The 15458-nt window shown below is 38.2% G+C and overlaps 1 protein-coding gene across 2 annotated transcripts in view; it reads left to right on the forward strand.

Annotated features, from left to right (window-relative positions):
* The window catches only part of LOC124721699 (protein dispatched), a 215975-nt gene that overhangs the window by 171311 nt on the left and 29206 nt on the right, over positions 1-15458 (forward strand). For both annotated transcript variants that reach the window (XM_047246785.1, XM_047246786.1), the window contains one exon: positions 13391-13624. In XM_047246785.1, coding sequence (XP_047102741.1) covers positions 13391-13624 — 234 coding nt within the window. The remainder of the gene's footprint in view (positions 1-13390; positions 13625-15458) is intronic.

Consider the following 15458-nt stretch of genomic DNA (forward strand, 5'->3'; position numbering starts at 1 on the left):
TGCTGTATCCCGCTACTGCAGAATAATACAGCAGCAACAAAATATGAACGAGAGAATAAAACTTAAATTGCAAAGGAAATGCGCCACATACAGAAAACACAGTGCTCATACAAGCGTTTGCCAACAGCAAAATGTGTCAAAGGGGTTAGGAAGACTATGCAATGCTCCGTGACGACAAATTACCTTCGATGAGCGTGACGTCATAACTGTTTACATTTGATTCATGTAAGCAGTTACGAGCAGGATCATGCGCATGCGCAGTTGAGTCACGTATGAGTAGTACCTCCTCCCGATTGTGGCTACAGAAATGTCGCTGTTGGTTGTGTACGCAGCAAACCGGGGTATCTGAACCGGACAGCTATTTTGGCGGTGAGGGGGGGCAAATTCGTATTCTTGAGGGGTAAAAAACCTTGTTTCACAAAGCGCGTAGCATCTAACGCACGTTAGTCTATCGATTATTCAAATGATTTTGAAACGCATCCCTGTTGCTTTTTGAACACATTCTAAGTTGATTTCTGAATTAATTATAAGTTGATTTTTGAATGTGTGCGTAGTGTACGTGTCTATGCCAGGAGAATCCTTGTCGCATCTAGAAATAAACTTTCCTGCAGGAAAAGGGGATGGGGCTATACGAGCTGAGTGGAATAAAGCCGAACGGGGGTGAATGCCGTTTGTTTATGTGATTGATTGAGTATGCGAATGATTGTTATAATTACTAGCTAAGTCCATAGATTCAGACTACCAGAGTGCGATTAAATGACTAACAGGACTAACAGGTAAGAAAGATTATGTATTATCTTCTCGGTGTATCCAAGAAAATGAAATTTTGACAGAAAATTTTTGTCCAGATCGCTACAGTAAAAAGGGCATGTTGATCATTTCCCGACTAGCAACCCCTTAAGTTCTATTCTGAGAGTTGCATGGAAAAAGCGCTATACGACCACGTAATACCGCCTAACTGGAGAATAATCACTGGATAACTAAACCCGTGATTCTGGCAGGGTTAGTAGAGTTAACCAGGCAATGAGCTTTGACAGTGATAGGAATAGTTACAGAATTAGTGATGAGAAGGTAGTTTGTTAGAACAAGGAAGGAGAAGAAATGGGGACATCACACAAATTATGGAATAATATGACGATTCCAAATTTATACAAAAATTTCGTACTACTAATTTTCGACCTCGTGCTTCAGAAACTGGAGCATATGAATGAAATGTGAAACTATTTCCTAACATAAAGCTTTTTTTGCTTGTAGTAGGCCAAATAGACATTTCAAATTGGTACTTCGTGAATTATATCCTGTCGTATTATAAAAGTGACCATTGTTACCAAAACAGTCTCGCTTATTTGGTGTGTGTTACAGTTGCTGCAATAGTAGAAAGGCGTGTTTTCTTTTGTCTAGTAATGACAAAATAGACGTAATCAGATTGAGGAACCACACCGGTCTTGGGTACTATTTGCATTAACAGCTTTTTCAGTATTAGACAATGACATTTAGATTTTTCATGTAGCAAAACGTTTGACAGACGCAGAAAGGAAATCACACCATGTAAAGCTGTAGCAAGATTAGAGACGAGGAAAAAAAAAAAAGATGCTAGGACTTAAGGATTGAAGAAATGTGTACTGTCTTGCTTGTCTCTTGTTTTACCTGGTTTTATGTATCCTGTATTTCATTTTATGCCGCACAGAACAGCAAGTTATTACCGTATTTACTCGAATCTAAGCCGCACTTTTTTTCCTGTTTTTTAATCCAAAAAACCGGCTGCGGCTTAGAATCGAGTGCAAAGCAACCGGAAGTTCTGAAAAATGTTGGTAGGTGCCGCCACTTACTTCTGCCGTCGAATACATGTAGCGCTACACAGGCATGCTTTGTAGGCACAAAGATAAATACTGGCGCCAAAACCTCTGCGTCAGTAAATAAATTTTAAAAAAAGATGGTAAACGAGCTTTTTTTTCTCCGCTCCGAGTTTCGACCTCAACATTTTCGTACATTATCCAACGAAGTAAATACAAACTCCGTATTGTTCATCTTCAGATGTTGCAGAAATTCAATGTACTACGAAAATCCGACTGGCAAGACTGTTTGGGATGTTTGTCAATATGGCCAACTCTACGTTCTGAATTTTTTTCCTACCTGTGAGAAGAGATGGTTGCTAATAGGAACCTGATGAAATGTGATTCACATGCAGTATTCTCTTTACCATAAGAATAATACGAATATAAACATTTTGCCATGTATTCTTTCATGTTTGCTGCTATCTCATTTAAATCCTATCTGCCTAATAAACTACGAAACTAGAGTGAGACAACAGCAAACGCGGAAGAATATACGTATCGTGTCATGTTTATAATTGTATTATTCTTTTGCCTAGTAGTGATACAGTCAGAAATGAAGCACGGCAACTGACTAGATTTTTAAATCTAAGATTACTCTAATTTCTGTGTAGAATTTGATGTACTAAAGAAGCGGCCGCAAAGATTTTCAAACGGAGAAAAATTTTCACCTAACTCTCGTTCAGAACATGTTCTATCATACGCGGTCTATTATTTGGTTCTTGTTGATCATTATCAAAGAAAGCAGCAGTGTAAGTAACAACAAATAGCAGTCTCTTGCCATTGTTTCGCTAATGAGACGATTCCTCTCTTTTTTTTCTTAATTGTAAGCGGCTTTAGCGTGCACAAAAGCAAGCCATGCCATGAGCGGCGACAGGCCGTAAACACACACTATCAGAATGCGACAAACAATGCATGACACAGTACAGTAATGCATTTTCAGCTTAGTGACATAAACACTTATAACAAAGAAAACTGCGCTTATCAGATCAAAGAAAAATAAGCAATCAATTCAAACCAGACAAAGCACGTGAAAAAGGAAGGGTACGCTTATAAATACGAACGGAGCGCCTGATGCATAGCAATGGCTACCTGGTAAATCTTAACTGCTAAGCTTACGACTCGAACCAAACTACTGTAGGTGTATCGTCATTCATTCGAACTAAATTGTGTCTCATATTACAATGGACCAACTTTGTTTCGATTTGGAGGTGTGGCCTAAAACTTTTCTCTCCCCTTGAATTTTGAGTCTCAAATTTCAGGTGCGGCTTAGATTCGGGAATTTTTTTTTTCCTTTATTTCGGGTCTCATTTTTCAGGTGCGGCTTAGATTCGAGTAAATACGGTAGCTAATAGGCAGTAAAGAGTCCAAATTTTCTGAATAGTTCTTGTTCTTCTGGTTACAAATAGTCCCATTCAGTATTAATTGCAAGGGTTTTTTTTTAAGAAAAAAAAAGAGGGGCATGATGTCAAACCAGCCGACTGGGAGCAGGAGAGGCACCACAGGACATTTTAATTTCCGCTATCCTGAATATAGTTTGATGGCATCCATTACAAAATATATACATTTGAGTTCCACAGTGCAAAGTACAGTGACGTGCGGTAGAAGAATGCTGTATGAAGAGGCGTGTTACTGCATTTTGGCACACTTAACACCAAATAACACTTCTTACGTTTGCTCGAAGTTAAATGTTTTATGCATCAGACTCTTCAGAAAGAGGTGCCCTACAAAATGAACATATTTTTAAAAAGTCTTTTTTTTTTTTTTAATTATTATTTATTTTTTTTTAATTATTATTTAATTTTTTTTAATTATTATTTAATTTTTTACGTCATACCTCAAATGCTCGAGGGGGGGGGGGGGCACCATCTAGTATTGCCCTGCTGGTTTGAAATATCATAGATCCGGGGCTGATGCGCAGAGCAGTCTGAGTTATAGTAAAGGGGGGGGGGGGGTTCCATGTGATCTGTGTTTACATTTAGTGATTTTACTGTTTCCTCTTCGTTTACTGCTCTCACGTCAAATGAAAAAAAAGCGATTTCTGTGGCTGGGAGCTATCAAGTGAATTAAAATACATTCACATAATTATGGAAGCCTACAGTATGTTGTTAGTTCCAGATTTTATTTTATTTCCACCTTTCTGACAGTCAAGCATTAATTGCCTTGCAGAACAATGAAGTTTTTTGTCACTTTGCTATGGCATTATGCCATAACAAAGAACCAAACATGAGATAATACAGTACTGGTACTCCAAGAAAATTTACATTCTGAAAACCACTCTGAAAAGCTTAATATCAGGTCGAGGCTGACTTTGTTGTGAATCTGGACATTTGAATGTGCACTTTAATGCGAATTATTCATTTCAGCATGGTTCAAGAAATTCCGACTCTTGGAGTATCCTCTGATGTCTTGTTTCTTTTATGACATAATGTAAAATCTTTTAATGTTTTACACGTACAAACATACGGGCTTCCTACGTCATCGTAGCTCCGCAAGCTCGGGGACACCTCTTATGTGGCATTCTGTGGCAACTGCTGGAACAAATCTCTTTGTAACAGATCTCAGGAAAATTGTGGTTTGAAAAGCATTATTTTCAAAGTAAATTTCCTTTTGCGCAAGATGAACTATGTGCGAGAATGTACAATGAATTTCTTAAATCACAGAGCGTTTGACTCTGATTTAAAAATCAACTGTTTGATGACAAGCCATTTAGAAGAGTTTTGAGCCCAGATGATCAGAGATTTATGTTGGTATTAAACGTTTTACTGGCACATTTGTGTGATGTCTTAATGTGTAAAATGTGCAAAAAAGATCAACATTATAAGTAAAAGCTTAGTTTCTCTTGTAGCTTATTAATCTTTGCGACAAATATTATATATGAAAAGTTTGCTTTTCCTGTAGCAACACTATGTATATTAATTTAAACTATTAACTTTTCCTGTTTGTGTGTTTGCGCTACTTGATAGTGATGTTGCTATTGGCTGACTAAATCATGTGTCTTATGCTGTGAATATCCACTGTCATCGGCGGGCGAGATCACGTGACAAGAGCTATGACTGGCTTACAAAAGCACATTGCAATCTCCATTTCAATGCTGTTGAAAGTAACATGCGGTTTTTGGTGCAATTTGAATTTATACTTTCGTAATACAAAAATATGCAGAATATATGTTGCTGCACATCAAAGAATTTTCCAAAACGTGGTTTTTCCCCCTGAGTTTCGTTTTCTAAAGTGCCAGGAAATTCTCAGCCGCTGTGTAAAACCATGACCATTCAAATGATTGATAAATTTTACAGTTACAAGGGAATGTATACTGTCACTTAACACGAAAAAAGTGTATTTTCACCTGGGAGAAAGTGTTTCCCACCTGGGAGAAAGTGTATTTTTAACCGGGAGATCTGGGAAAAATCTGGGAATTTTTTTTCCTTGTCCACGTATACACCCTGTTATAGGTTTCCTTAAAAAAGGAAACCACCCAAAAATATAACTGAAAATGTTGTGTGTCTTGCACAATTAATTCTGTCCTAGAAAAATGAGAACACAATTCTTGGCAAACAATTTATGCTTGCTCTTTGAACATGTTTGAAAAGTACTTCAGCATTGTGCAAGATCTGTGTAGCACTAGTATCCTGCCCAGGCTTCGCACGGGTAGCACTAAGTATCTACGGCCAGACGAGATTTGTATAGTGTAGTGGTAATTTTGTTTAAGGGGCACTCTGTAGAGTTATGATTAAAAATCAAAGAACAATGTTAGGTAACTGAATATCATCACTTTCATATAAATGAAACAAAGTAAGCAGCGCATGCTGCTGGCTAGCGTGATGCAACACCTAAAGAGCTGAGCAGACTGTCTGACCATAACCCGCTATCAACGTGAGCGTTGCATCAGAGGCTCCATGGCTGTTCATTTCTTGAGGCGACAGTCTTGCCAGCATGCTGCGAGTAACAAAATTCATGCAGTATTTCATTAGAGTAGGCTTTACATACACACAGAAAATGCAGCGGTGGACTGTAAATATCCATAGTTCAGCCAATTTGCACCAAATATTTATAAATGATATACATGAATCTTCCATGTGAAACAATGTATCTATTATTGAAAATCTTATCAAAAGCCCTACAGTAGTTCCTTGGATTAGCCTAGCCTTCATATATAGGTAGAAATAGGTAGTGGAGAGGGACTTTAATTTATAACATGTAGAGATGGAGAACGTGTGTGTAGATTCTTCTGTGTGGTTCAAATGTCCTGGTGAAAGTGTTTCAATTGGATGTCACTTCGACGAATTGCATCTCCGTAGCCAGTTATCCGACCGCAGAAAAGGCGTCTTTCAGTTTAATGTGGAATCTGAAACATGTTTTGTTTGTGACAAGTCTCCAGGCCATTGAGAGGTAAATGCTAGGTTAAAAGAGATAGTTAAAATTGGTGGTCCAGCTGGGATTCAATCCCACAATGTTATCATTATCAAGCACACACTTTATCACTAGACCACCAAACCCAGCTTCATTTCTAATCATGAGAATGTCACCGACAGTTGAAATGTAAAGCCGAACCACAATCTGATTGTGGCAAATGTCCTCCACGTCATTAAGAGGTGAATGCTACATTAACTGACAGTGAAAAAAATCAGTGATCCAACTGGCATTTGACTCTGCGACCTTCAGCACCTGCTTTACCCATAGACCACCAAGCCCAACTAGGATTGTGCTGAAACTTCATTGTTGTCTGGAGTTGAGGCAGCTGTACAGTTATATGGCAGAGCCATTGTTTTCACAGCCACGACAGACTTAAATCCCTAACTAGCAGAGAAACCTGACATTGTCTGGCTATTTATTTATAGCTGTTCCTGAGACTTTGTACTCTTGGAATTAATTTTTGGCTTACAAAGCTCCTTTGTATACAATGTTTCAAGTAATATAATTGGGTTGTGTGCTTCAATAACCTGGGAGAGAGCCACATAGAGCTGGTTGTGCAGAAAGCAACTGACACTAAGGTCCATGTCTGCAGTAGACAGCATTGATTTTTTTATGGTCATGGCATAACATAAGCTCATAAGGAACTGTACACATTTAAAGTGAAATTGTAAATTGTTACCAATAGCGGGTTTCAGGGTATAAAAACTCACTTGCCTGCAACACTTTTCTGCTTCTATAATGTTACATTGGAGAGAAGTAACTTTAAGCCTCTGTAGTGAAGCATTCTGAAGAGCAAGATAATGCATGACACACCCGATCAGAGAAAGCCTTGCTTTTGGAAGGATTTTCCAAAGAACTAGTTAAAGCCCGATGCTCTTGAGCTGCAGCAAGTCTCACATCAAGATCTTCATTGGATTCTCTAGACCGCATAGTCCTCAGTCTTTTAGCCATTCTGGGTATTCAGAAAGACTCGATCTTTTCTAGGCATTTTTATTCATAAACAAAACAAAATCAAAATGTAATGAGTAGGCACCAAAATCACAAAGCAGAAGCAGTAAATTCATTTTTCTTAAAACAGAATATAAATGAAACCTATCAAAAGAAGTAAAACATTGTCACTAAGGTTCTAATATACAAAGGAAAATCAGTAAATCCATATATCCAAGCCAGGTAAATTCACCTTTGGTTTGTATTTGTAAAGATAAGATTGCACTACTTAATTTTGTCACTGACATAAACTTCTGAAAATATATCTGTCATTAAGTTAAAAAAACTGAAAGTGACGTCTATTGGTTCTTTGGTGTACTATGCCGTGATGATTAAGCATCCGTTCTACTAAGCTTAGAGGATGATTTTAGATAAAACTTTATCTGAATGCTTTCTTACGTTGTCACTTTTTGTGACAAGGGTCTGAGGGAGAGGAATATGAACAGTAGTTTGCCCCTAAGAGAATCTGAAACTTGGTATGTGGGATTCAGGTAAGAAGATAGATATATAGCATTCCATGTGTTGTATCTTTGCTGTTTAATATATTATTCTACTAGACAAGTATTTGGTGATCAGGCATTGTCATTTTGCAGGATGCAGAAGTCACCAGTCACATTACATAAGTGTAAAGGATATCTACTTTATAGAAAAGCTCAGTAATTTTAAGAGCTACCAGCCTCATGCACACAGTCTTGTCCGGAAGAATCCTATTTATGGATGTTCCCTGAATGAAAATGAATTTCGGCTTCTTTCTTTTTCTAAAACAAAGTTTATTATCATTGTACAAGGTAAATTGGATATTGTTCCTGTAGTGTGGTCCACCATTGACCTGTGTCCATTGTATACATACAGGTATTCCCTCAGCAAAATATCTCCTCCTGTCTGGAGTTGTTAGCAGAATACACATGGCTGGTTGCCTCATATGTATTTACCTACATGATCACCTTTCTGAATGTGGCTTTCCCCCAGTTTGGTAATCACCCTTTATTGGAGTTGGTTTGGTTAACTATCCTCGATGTCATCCAGCTAGAACAGTTAACCCGGCCCTCAGCTTGAACCCCCACAGCAACAATCATCATCATACAGCTGCCTGCTATGAACTAATGAGACATGCATATTTGCATTTGCAGCACTGTTGCTTTGACACCAACTGGTGCATCGAGGGGCAAGGCAGATTTCCACAATGACAGTGGCAGTAGTGTTTTAGTCTACGTAACTGGTAGTGATGCATATGCACAATAAGCATGCTGCTGCTGACAGTAAATACAGGTCATTTTTGTAATCGAATTATTCAGAGTCTTGCAGCCCAACCAGGACGATGGGGCTGTACCACATGGAACTGCTAGCAGAGGTCACCGGGTTGAGGTCACGGCAGGGCAACAGCTCTGCACACTAAGTCCCTCCCTGAACTTGCCAGACTTGTTTTAAAAATATGCAGAATGTAATCCATGGAAAACAGTCTGTGCAAAGATTCAAATGAGAACCTACAGTACAATGATAAATAAGAGAAGAGCCCACTACAAGATGATAATGGAACATTTTAATGCGAAAGTAGGACATAAACTCTAGCATACTATACCAGAAATGATAGAGGTCGTTTGTAGAATTTGATGAGAACAACACAATGTTTGCCGTTGTACAGCATGATAGTGGTATACTTGAAGTAACTTGCAGCCTCTCTTCCGCCAATATGAGGCCGTTATCATGGTTTTCCTTTCTGTTGTACAAGATACTGTTATACCTTATGTAGTCTTTTTGTTTTGGTGTAGGGAGTGAGGGCAGGGGGGGCTAATTTCAGTTGTCGGGATAAAATAATTTTTGAATAAGAGAAGAACATTACTAATAAATTGCATTTTGTCTTTAAGCAGTTTTTTCAAGTACTCAGTTTTTTGCCCATTAACTACCTTCTTGAACTTGGATAAAATATGTCATTGATTAGTTCAACACATAAGAAACTACATTTTGTGCTTTGAGGGAGGATTGATTATTGGTTTTGTAATATGATTTTGTTTGTTAGATGTGTGTATAAAATATTATCAGAGTCTGCTTCAGAGCAGCTAGCTACTCTAGTTGGAGTTAACGGTAGGAATTGTATTGAGTTTTATTGTATTGTATAGTTACTGACTTCGGTAAATATTTATCAATAGAATTTTTAAGAAATTCTATATTAATATCACTGGCAACCTTTATTTCTTTATTTTTTTTACTATTATGCCAATAAGACATTAAAGTTACTTACAAAAAAGTTGAAATTTCCTGAAGGTGCTCAATATACATTTGCTATTATAAATGCTGCTCTTATTACAATTTACTGTCATCAGTGCTCTTCAATGTATGGCAAGTTCTGATGAATGCGGCAGCTTCTCCTTTCCCTGTATATGGTTTGGTCTGCAAAAGTAAAATGCATACCTAAAATGTGTAACACTATATCAGTGGTCACAGAGACAAATTATGTGAACTTGACTTGATGACTAATTTGTCACTGCAAATAAATAGTATAATAATTTTACTGGCTCCGCAAATATTCTGATTATTTAATGAGTGCTGAAATTTTACAGTGTATATTTCAGTGGAAACATAATCAAGAATTTTCAGCAATCACCAGAAACAAGGCGTTTTCCATGATTGCATTATTGTAGAATTATACTTGATTTATGTTTCCCATATCCTAAAAAAAGATGCTGCTTTGACACCTGTAACCTCTGGTGTCTTACTATTCAAGAAAGTGCATTCCCCCCACCTTTTTATTTGCAATTACGCAAACCAATTTTTCCTTCTATTTGCTACTGTAGTTTGCCAACTGATAGAATCGATAGGAACCGTACCAATATGTGGCTCTGCATGTGACATACAAGGGGTGTTCTGACAGTAAGGGGACTTCTCAAATTGTGCGGGCAGCGTACATTCAATTATCAATCTCCCTTTTCCTCTCTCTCTCTCTCTCTCTCTCTCTCTCTCTCTCTCTCTCTCTCTCTCTCTCTCACTATCTCACTCACACTCTTTTTTGACAGATACAAAGGTTAGATGTGTTTTAGTGTGCTTGGCAAATTTTGATTATTATAAAAAAAATGGAGCAAAGAATTTGCATCAAATTTTGTGTGAAAAATGGAATCAAGTGCTCTAACACATTTGAAATGTTGACAATGGCATGCGGTGAGTCTGCTCTAAATAAAAGAAAATGTTTACAAGTGGTACAAGCTCTTCAAAGATTGCCAAGAAGATGCCAGTGATGAACCTTACTCTGTATGCCCCAGCACATAAACAACAGATGATAACGTCGAAGTTGTGAAGAAAATTGTTTTGGAAAATCGTGGAATTACCATAAGAGAAGTTGTTGAGGATTTGGCGTATTGGTCATCTCGTGTCGGGCAATTTTTTTCGGATGTTTTGAGCATGAAATGTGTGTCAGCGAAGTTTGTTCCAAAACTTCTCAATTTTGATCAGAACAACCGTCGCATGAGCATTACTCAGGAGCTCTAGAACGATGTCAGTGATGATCCTGATTTGCTCAAAAGGGTCATAACTAGTGGGTTTACGGTTATGACGTCGAAACCAAAGCCCAGTCATCCCATGGAAGCATCCTGGAGAGCCAAGACCGAAAAAGTATGCCAACTTTGATCAAATGTCAAAGTTTTGCTCACTGTTTTTTTGAATTACTGTGGCATGCGTAGTGTGTCATGAATTTTTGCCTCAAGATCATACGGTCAATAAGGAGTATTACCTTGGCATTATGCGCCATTTGCAAGAAGCAATATGCAAAAATCGTCCAGAATTGTGACAAAACAATTCATGGCTTTTGCATCATGACAATGCACCTGATCATTCATCGTTGCTTGTGAGAGATTTTTTGGCCAAAAACAACATGAAAATCATGCCTCAGCCACCATATTCGCCAGATCTGACCCCCTTGCGACTTTTTCCTATTCTCAAAACTGAAGAAACCTATGAAAGTATGAAGATTTTCAATGATTGAGGAAATAGAAACTGCATCGCTGGAAATACTCGAGGCTGTATCAAAAAGTGCTTATGAGAAGTGCTTTGAGGATTGGAAGAAATGTTGGGCCAAGTGTGTTGTATGTGAAGGGGATTAGTTTGAAACGGACAACATGAATATTGATGAATAAATAATTTTTTTTTCATAAAAATATAAAGTCACCTTACTTTTTGAACACACCTCGTGATCAATGGTTCCAACTTAAAATTAACACTTCTGACAGAAAAGTACAGATGAAGTTGCTAATGGTGGCCATTAACAGATAAAAAAATCAACATTGGTATGGTTTGCTGCTGAGGTAGCCAAATCACACACTGTAGAATACATCAAGGTCTCTGTCAAATCTATTGAGAAACAAGGCATTGATTGATCATATGTTAGTGTACTGAGGAACATAATCACCAGTGCGATGACTTCCAGTAGGCTTCATCAGCATAGTGAAAAATTCAAAATTAAAGTGTTTCAGGCAAGATGAATCCAAAAATATTCTAAACAGTCATAGAAGGAGGTTTTTAAATTCTTGGATTGGGAAAACAAAGAAGAAATACATTTTTTGGTAGACATCTGAGACACCTTCATTTTTCTGATGATGATGTAGTGCTTGCCTCTAATGCAGAGAAACTTCAGAACTAAATGGATGAACATAATAGAGGAATTTTAAATGTAGGCTTCAAAATCAATTGTAATAGTACTAAAATAATATACAATCAACACATCGATAATGATGGGCAATGAAGGCAATGGTTGGATGGGGAAAAAAGAAAAACAAAAGATTGTTTTTGGCAACCAAACAGAGTTTTCAAAACTACAGGTCAGGTCCCAGTATGTGTGAAAAGGAAAACTTACACTCAGAGTGTGCTTTTAGTTTTCACTTATAGCAGGGAGACATGCACATTTAATAGGAGTGGGGTCTGTTGAAAAACTGTGCCTAGCTTCAGTGAGCAGTGGAAAGATGCATGTTGGGAATTACACATACATTCAGAAAACAACTAATGACATGGGGCAACAGACTGGCATGTATGGTGTTAATATGACCTCAATGAAAATTAAATGTAGGTTGGTGCGACATGTAACAAGGTGAATATATGATTGACAGACCTAGGAACTTCTGTTCTGGATTGTAAGAAGTAAGAAAAGTTTGAGATGATAACCTAATGGAAGATGAATGAATGAAATTAGAAAACTTACAGCTGAAGTTGTTAATTAATGGAAAAGTCTGGAGGTGGTGTTTGTACAACATTGGATGTCAAAGGGCAACTGATGCTGCTGCACTGTGAGATGATGATGATGATGATGATGATGATGATGATCTTTGGGCCATGCCTTGAGTACTGTTGCTTCTTGTTTTTGCATATAAAAATGCTGCCTGGATTGTGTATATTGCTTCATTGTTCTTATTTAGACATAACAAAGCTGTTCATGTATTTCCCATCTACTATCTACTGTGTTTTCAACTCTTGTTTGATATTCTTTCGTAGACCTACCCATTAAACCATCACTCAGTCACTTGAAAAAGAGACTTTTTTTACTCTGCCACAGATATAGTCTTTCTGGTCATAAGCATCTTTTCTGATTATACCACATGACCTTCCTTTCTGCTCTTGGCTTCCTAGTGCAGAATAAATAAACTAGCTTATTACTTTAATACATTCTCACATACCCTGCCACTCATTATCAATAGTTTTCACCAAAATATCTGTTTCTGTTTATCTTGTTTCCTTTTTCTTTCTTTCTTTTTCCCCCACTATGGACGTCCTTAGGCAAATGAAGACCTGTGAAATATTTTTTTTTTAAAGGTAAGATTAAGCTAGTAATATATACTAGAAAATCACTAATCAGATGGAAAGAGAGCCGAACAGCTGATACTGAAGTGTCAGAAGTGATGCTTTCTATTTCTTTTGTTGAGCATTCTGTCAGTGGAACATCATCACTATGAATGTAAAAATATTATATGCAACATTATCTTTTTGCTTAAAAAACACAAAACTTGAGGGCAATGCTTAATGTGAAATTTGAGTTGATATTAAACCGTGCTATGTAAATATTCTAGATTTCATGGCCATTAATCCATTCACAATACAAACCATACAGTTAAAATCTGTCTCCCCCTTCTATCACTTGTGGTGTTTTTTCATGCTTTATCAGTTGTTTTCTTTTTTTGCAGGTTTGAAGAATACATTGTTTGACATGTATCTCGTTCAAGACACATACTTAGTAGGAGCAGGTGCATTATTTGTGCTCCTCTGCATGTGGGCATACACTCACTCATTGTTTGTCACATTTATGACAGTTGTGGCAATATTATTTTCGCTGGGAATCTCATACTTCGTGTACACACTAGTTTTTGAGTTAGAGTTCTTTCCATTCATGAACATTCTTGCAAGTGTTGTCGCTGTTGGTAAGTTGAAACATTTATTATTTATATTCTTTTCTTTAAGCTCTGTGTCTGCTATTTTGTATAGCAGGTGTTTTGGTGTATGCTATATGTATTCCCATTATGAACGTATACACTGAACAACTTAATATTTGTGTGTAGTAATCCACAAAGAAATATAAACACTGAACTGGGATAAAATGTTTAAAACTGATAGAAATATGGTGGGTGTCCATGACAGTGATAAAAATTTTCAGAAGTGTTGTAGAAGAACAAATGTATTAATTTGAAATAGAGTAATCTGATAGGAGTCGTAAGCCTTAAGTGAAAATGGAAGTAAAAAGTCAAATTTGCTGTTGGCCAGCTTATAATGATAAAAATGTAAGTACATGTACTTTTGTACAAATTTTATATGTTTGCATAACTTGCACAGGGTACTAAATTGACAACATTTGGTGGAAGTGGTGTCCCTCAGCTTCTGTGCAGGTGTGACATACGCACATAAAAAAAAAAGTTTTGCATCACCTCAGTTCTGAGAGTTGTGGAACCTGTGCAGAAAATTGGAATACAGATCAACATAAACATCATTTCCGCTCTTTTTATTGCTCATGAAAATCACACATTGCATTTTGTACCACCATACAGTGAGACCTTCAGAGGTGGTGATCCAGATTGCTGTATATACCAGTACGTCTAATACCCAGTAGCATGTCCTCTTGCATTGTTGCATGCCTGTATTCGTCGTGGCATACTATCCACAAGTTCATCAAGGCACTGTTCATCCAGATTGTCCCACTCCTCAATGGCGATTCGACGTAAATCCCTCAGAGAGGTTGGTGGGTCACGTTGTCCTTAAACAGCTCTTTCCAATCTATCCCATGCATGAAACTTCCTGACAGATTAAAACTGTGTGCCGGAGCGAGACTTGAACCGGGGGTATCCTGGAAGAAAGGCTATTCTTTCTTCCAGGAGTGCTAGTTCTGCAAGGTTCACAGAAGAGCTTCTGTGAAGTTTGGAAGGTAGGAGAAGAGGTACTGAAAGAATTGAAGCTGTGAGGACGGGTCGTGAGTCATGCTTGGGTAGCTCACTTGCCCGTGAAAGGCAAAGGTCCCGAGTTCGACTCTCGGTCTGTCACACAGTTTTAATCAGGAAGTTTCATATCAGCGCGCACTCCACCGCAGAGTGAAAATCTCATCCTATCCCACACTTGTTCAATAGGGTTCAAGTCTGGAGAACATGCTGGCGACTCTATTTGAGCTATGTTGTTATCCTTAAGAAAGTAATTCACAAGATGTTCACAATGATGGCACGAATTGTCATCCATGAAGTTGAGTGCCTCGCCTTTATGCTGCCTATACGGTTGCACTATCGGTCGGAGGATGGCATTCACGTATTGTACAGCCATTATGACACCGTCCATGACCATCAGCAGCGTACGTCAGCCTCACATAGTGCCACGCCAGGGAACCTCCACCTTGCTGAACTCGCTGGATAGTGTGTCTAAGGCATTCAGCCTGACCAGGTTGCTTCCAAACATGTCTCCAACGATTGTCTGGTTCAAGGCATATGTGACACTCATTGGTGAAGAGAACGTGATGCCAATCCTGAGTGGTCGATTCGGCATGTTGTTGGGCCCATCTGTACTGTGCTGCATGGTGTTGTGGTTGCAAAGATGGACCTCGCCATGGATGTCGGGAGTGAAGTTGCTGATCATGCAGCCTGTTGCGCACAGTTTGAGTCGTAACACGACGTCCTGTGGCTGCACAGAAAGCATTATTTAACATGGTGGCGTTGCTGTCAGGGTTCCTCTGAGCCATAATCTGTAGGTAGCTGTCATCCACTGCAGTGGTAGCCCTTG

Source organism: Schistocerca piceifrons, chromosome X, assembly GCF_021461385.2.
Source record: "Schistocerca piceifrons isolate TAMUIC-IGC-003096 chromosome X, iqSchPice1.1, whole genome shotgun sequence".
NCBI classification, from domain to species: Eukaryota; Metazoa; Arthropoda; class Insecta; order Orthoptera; family Acrididae; genus Schistocerca; species Schistocerca piceifrons.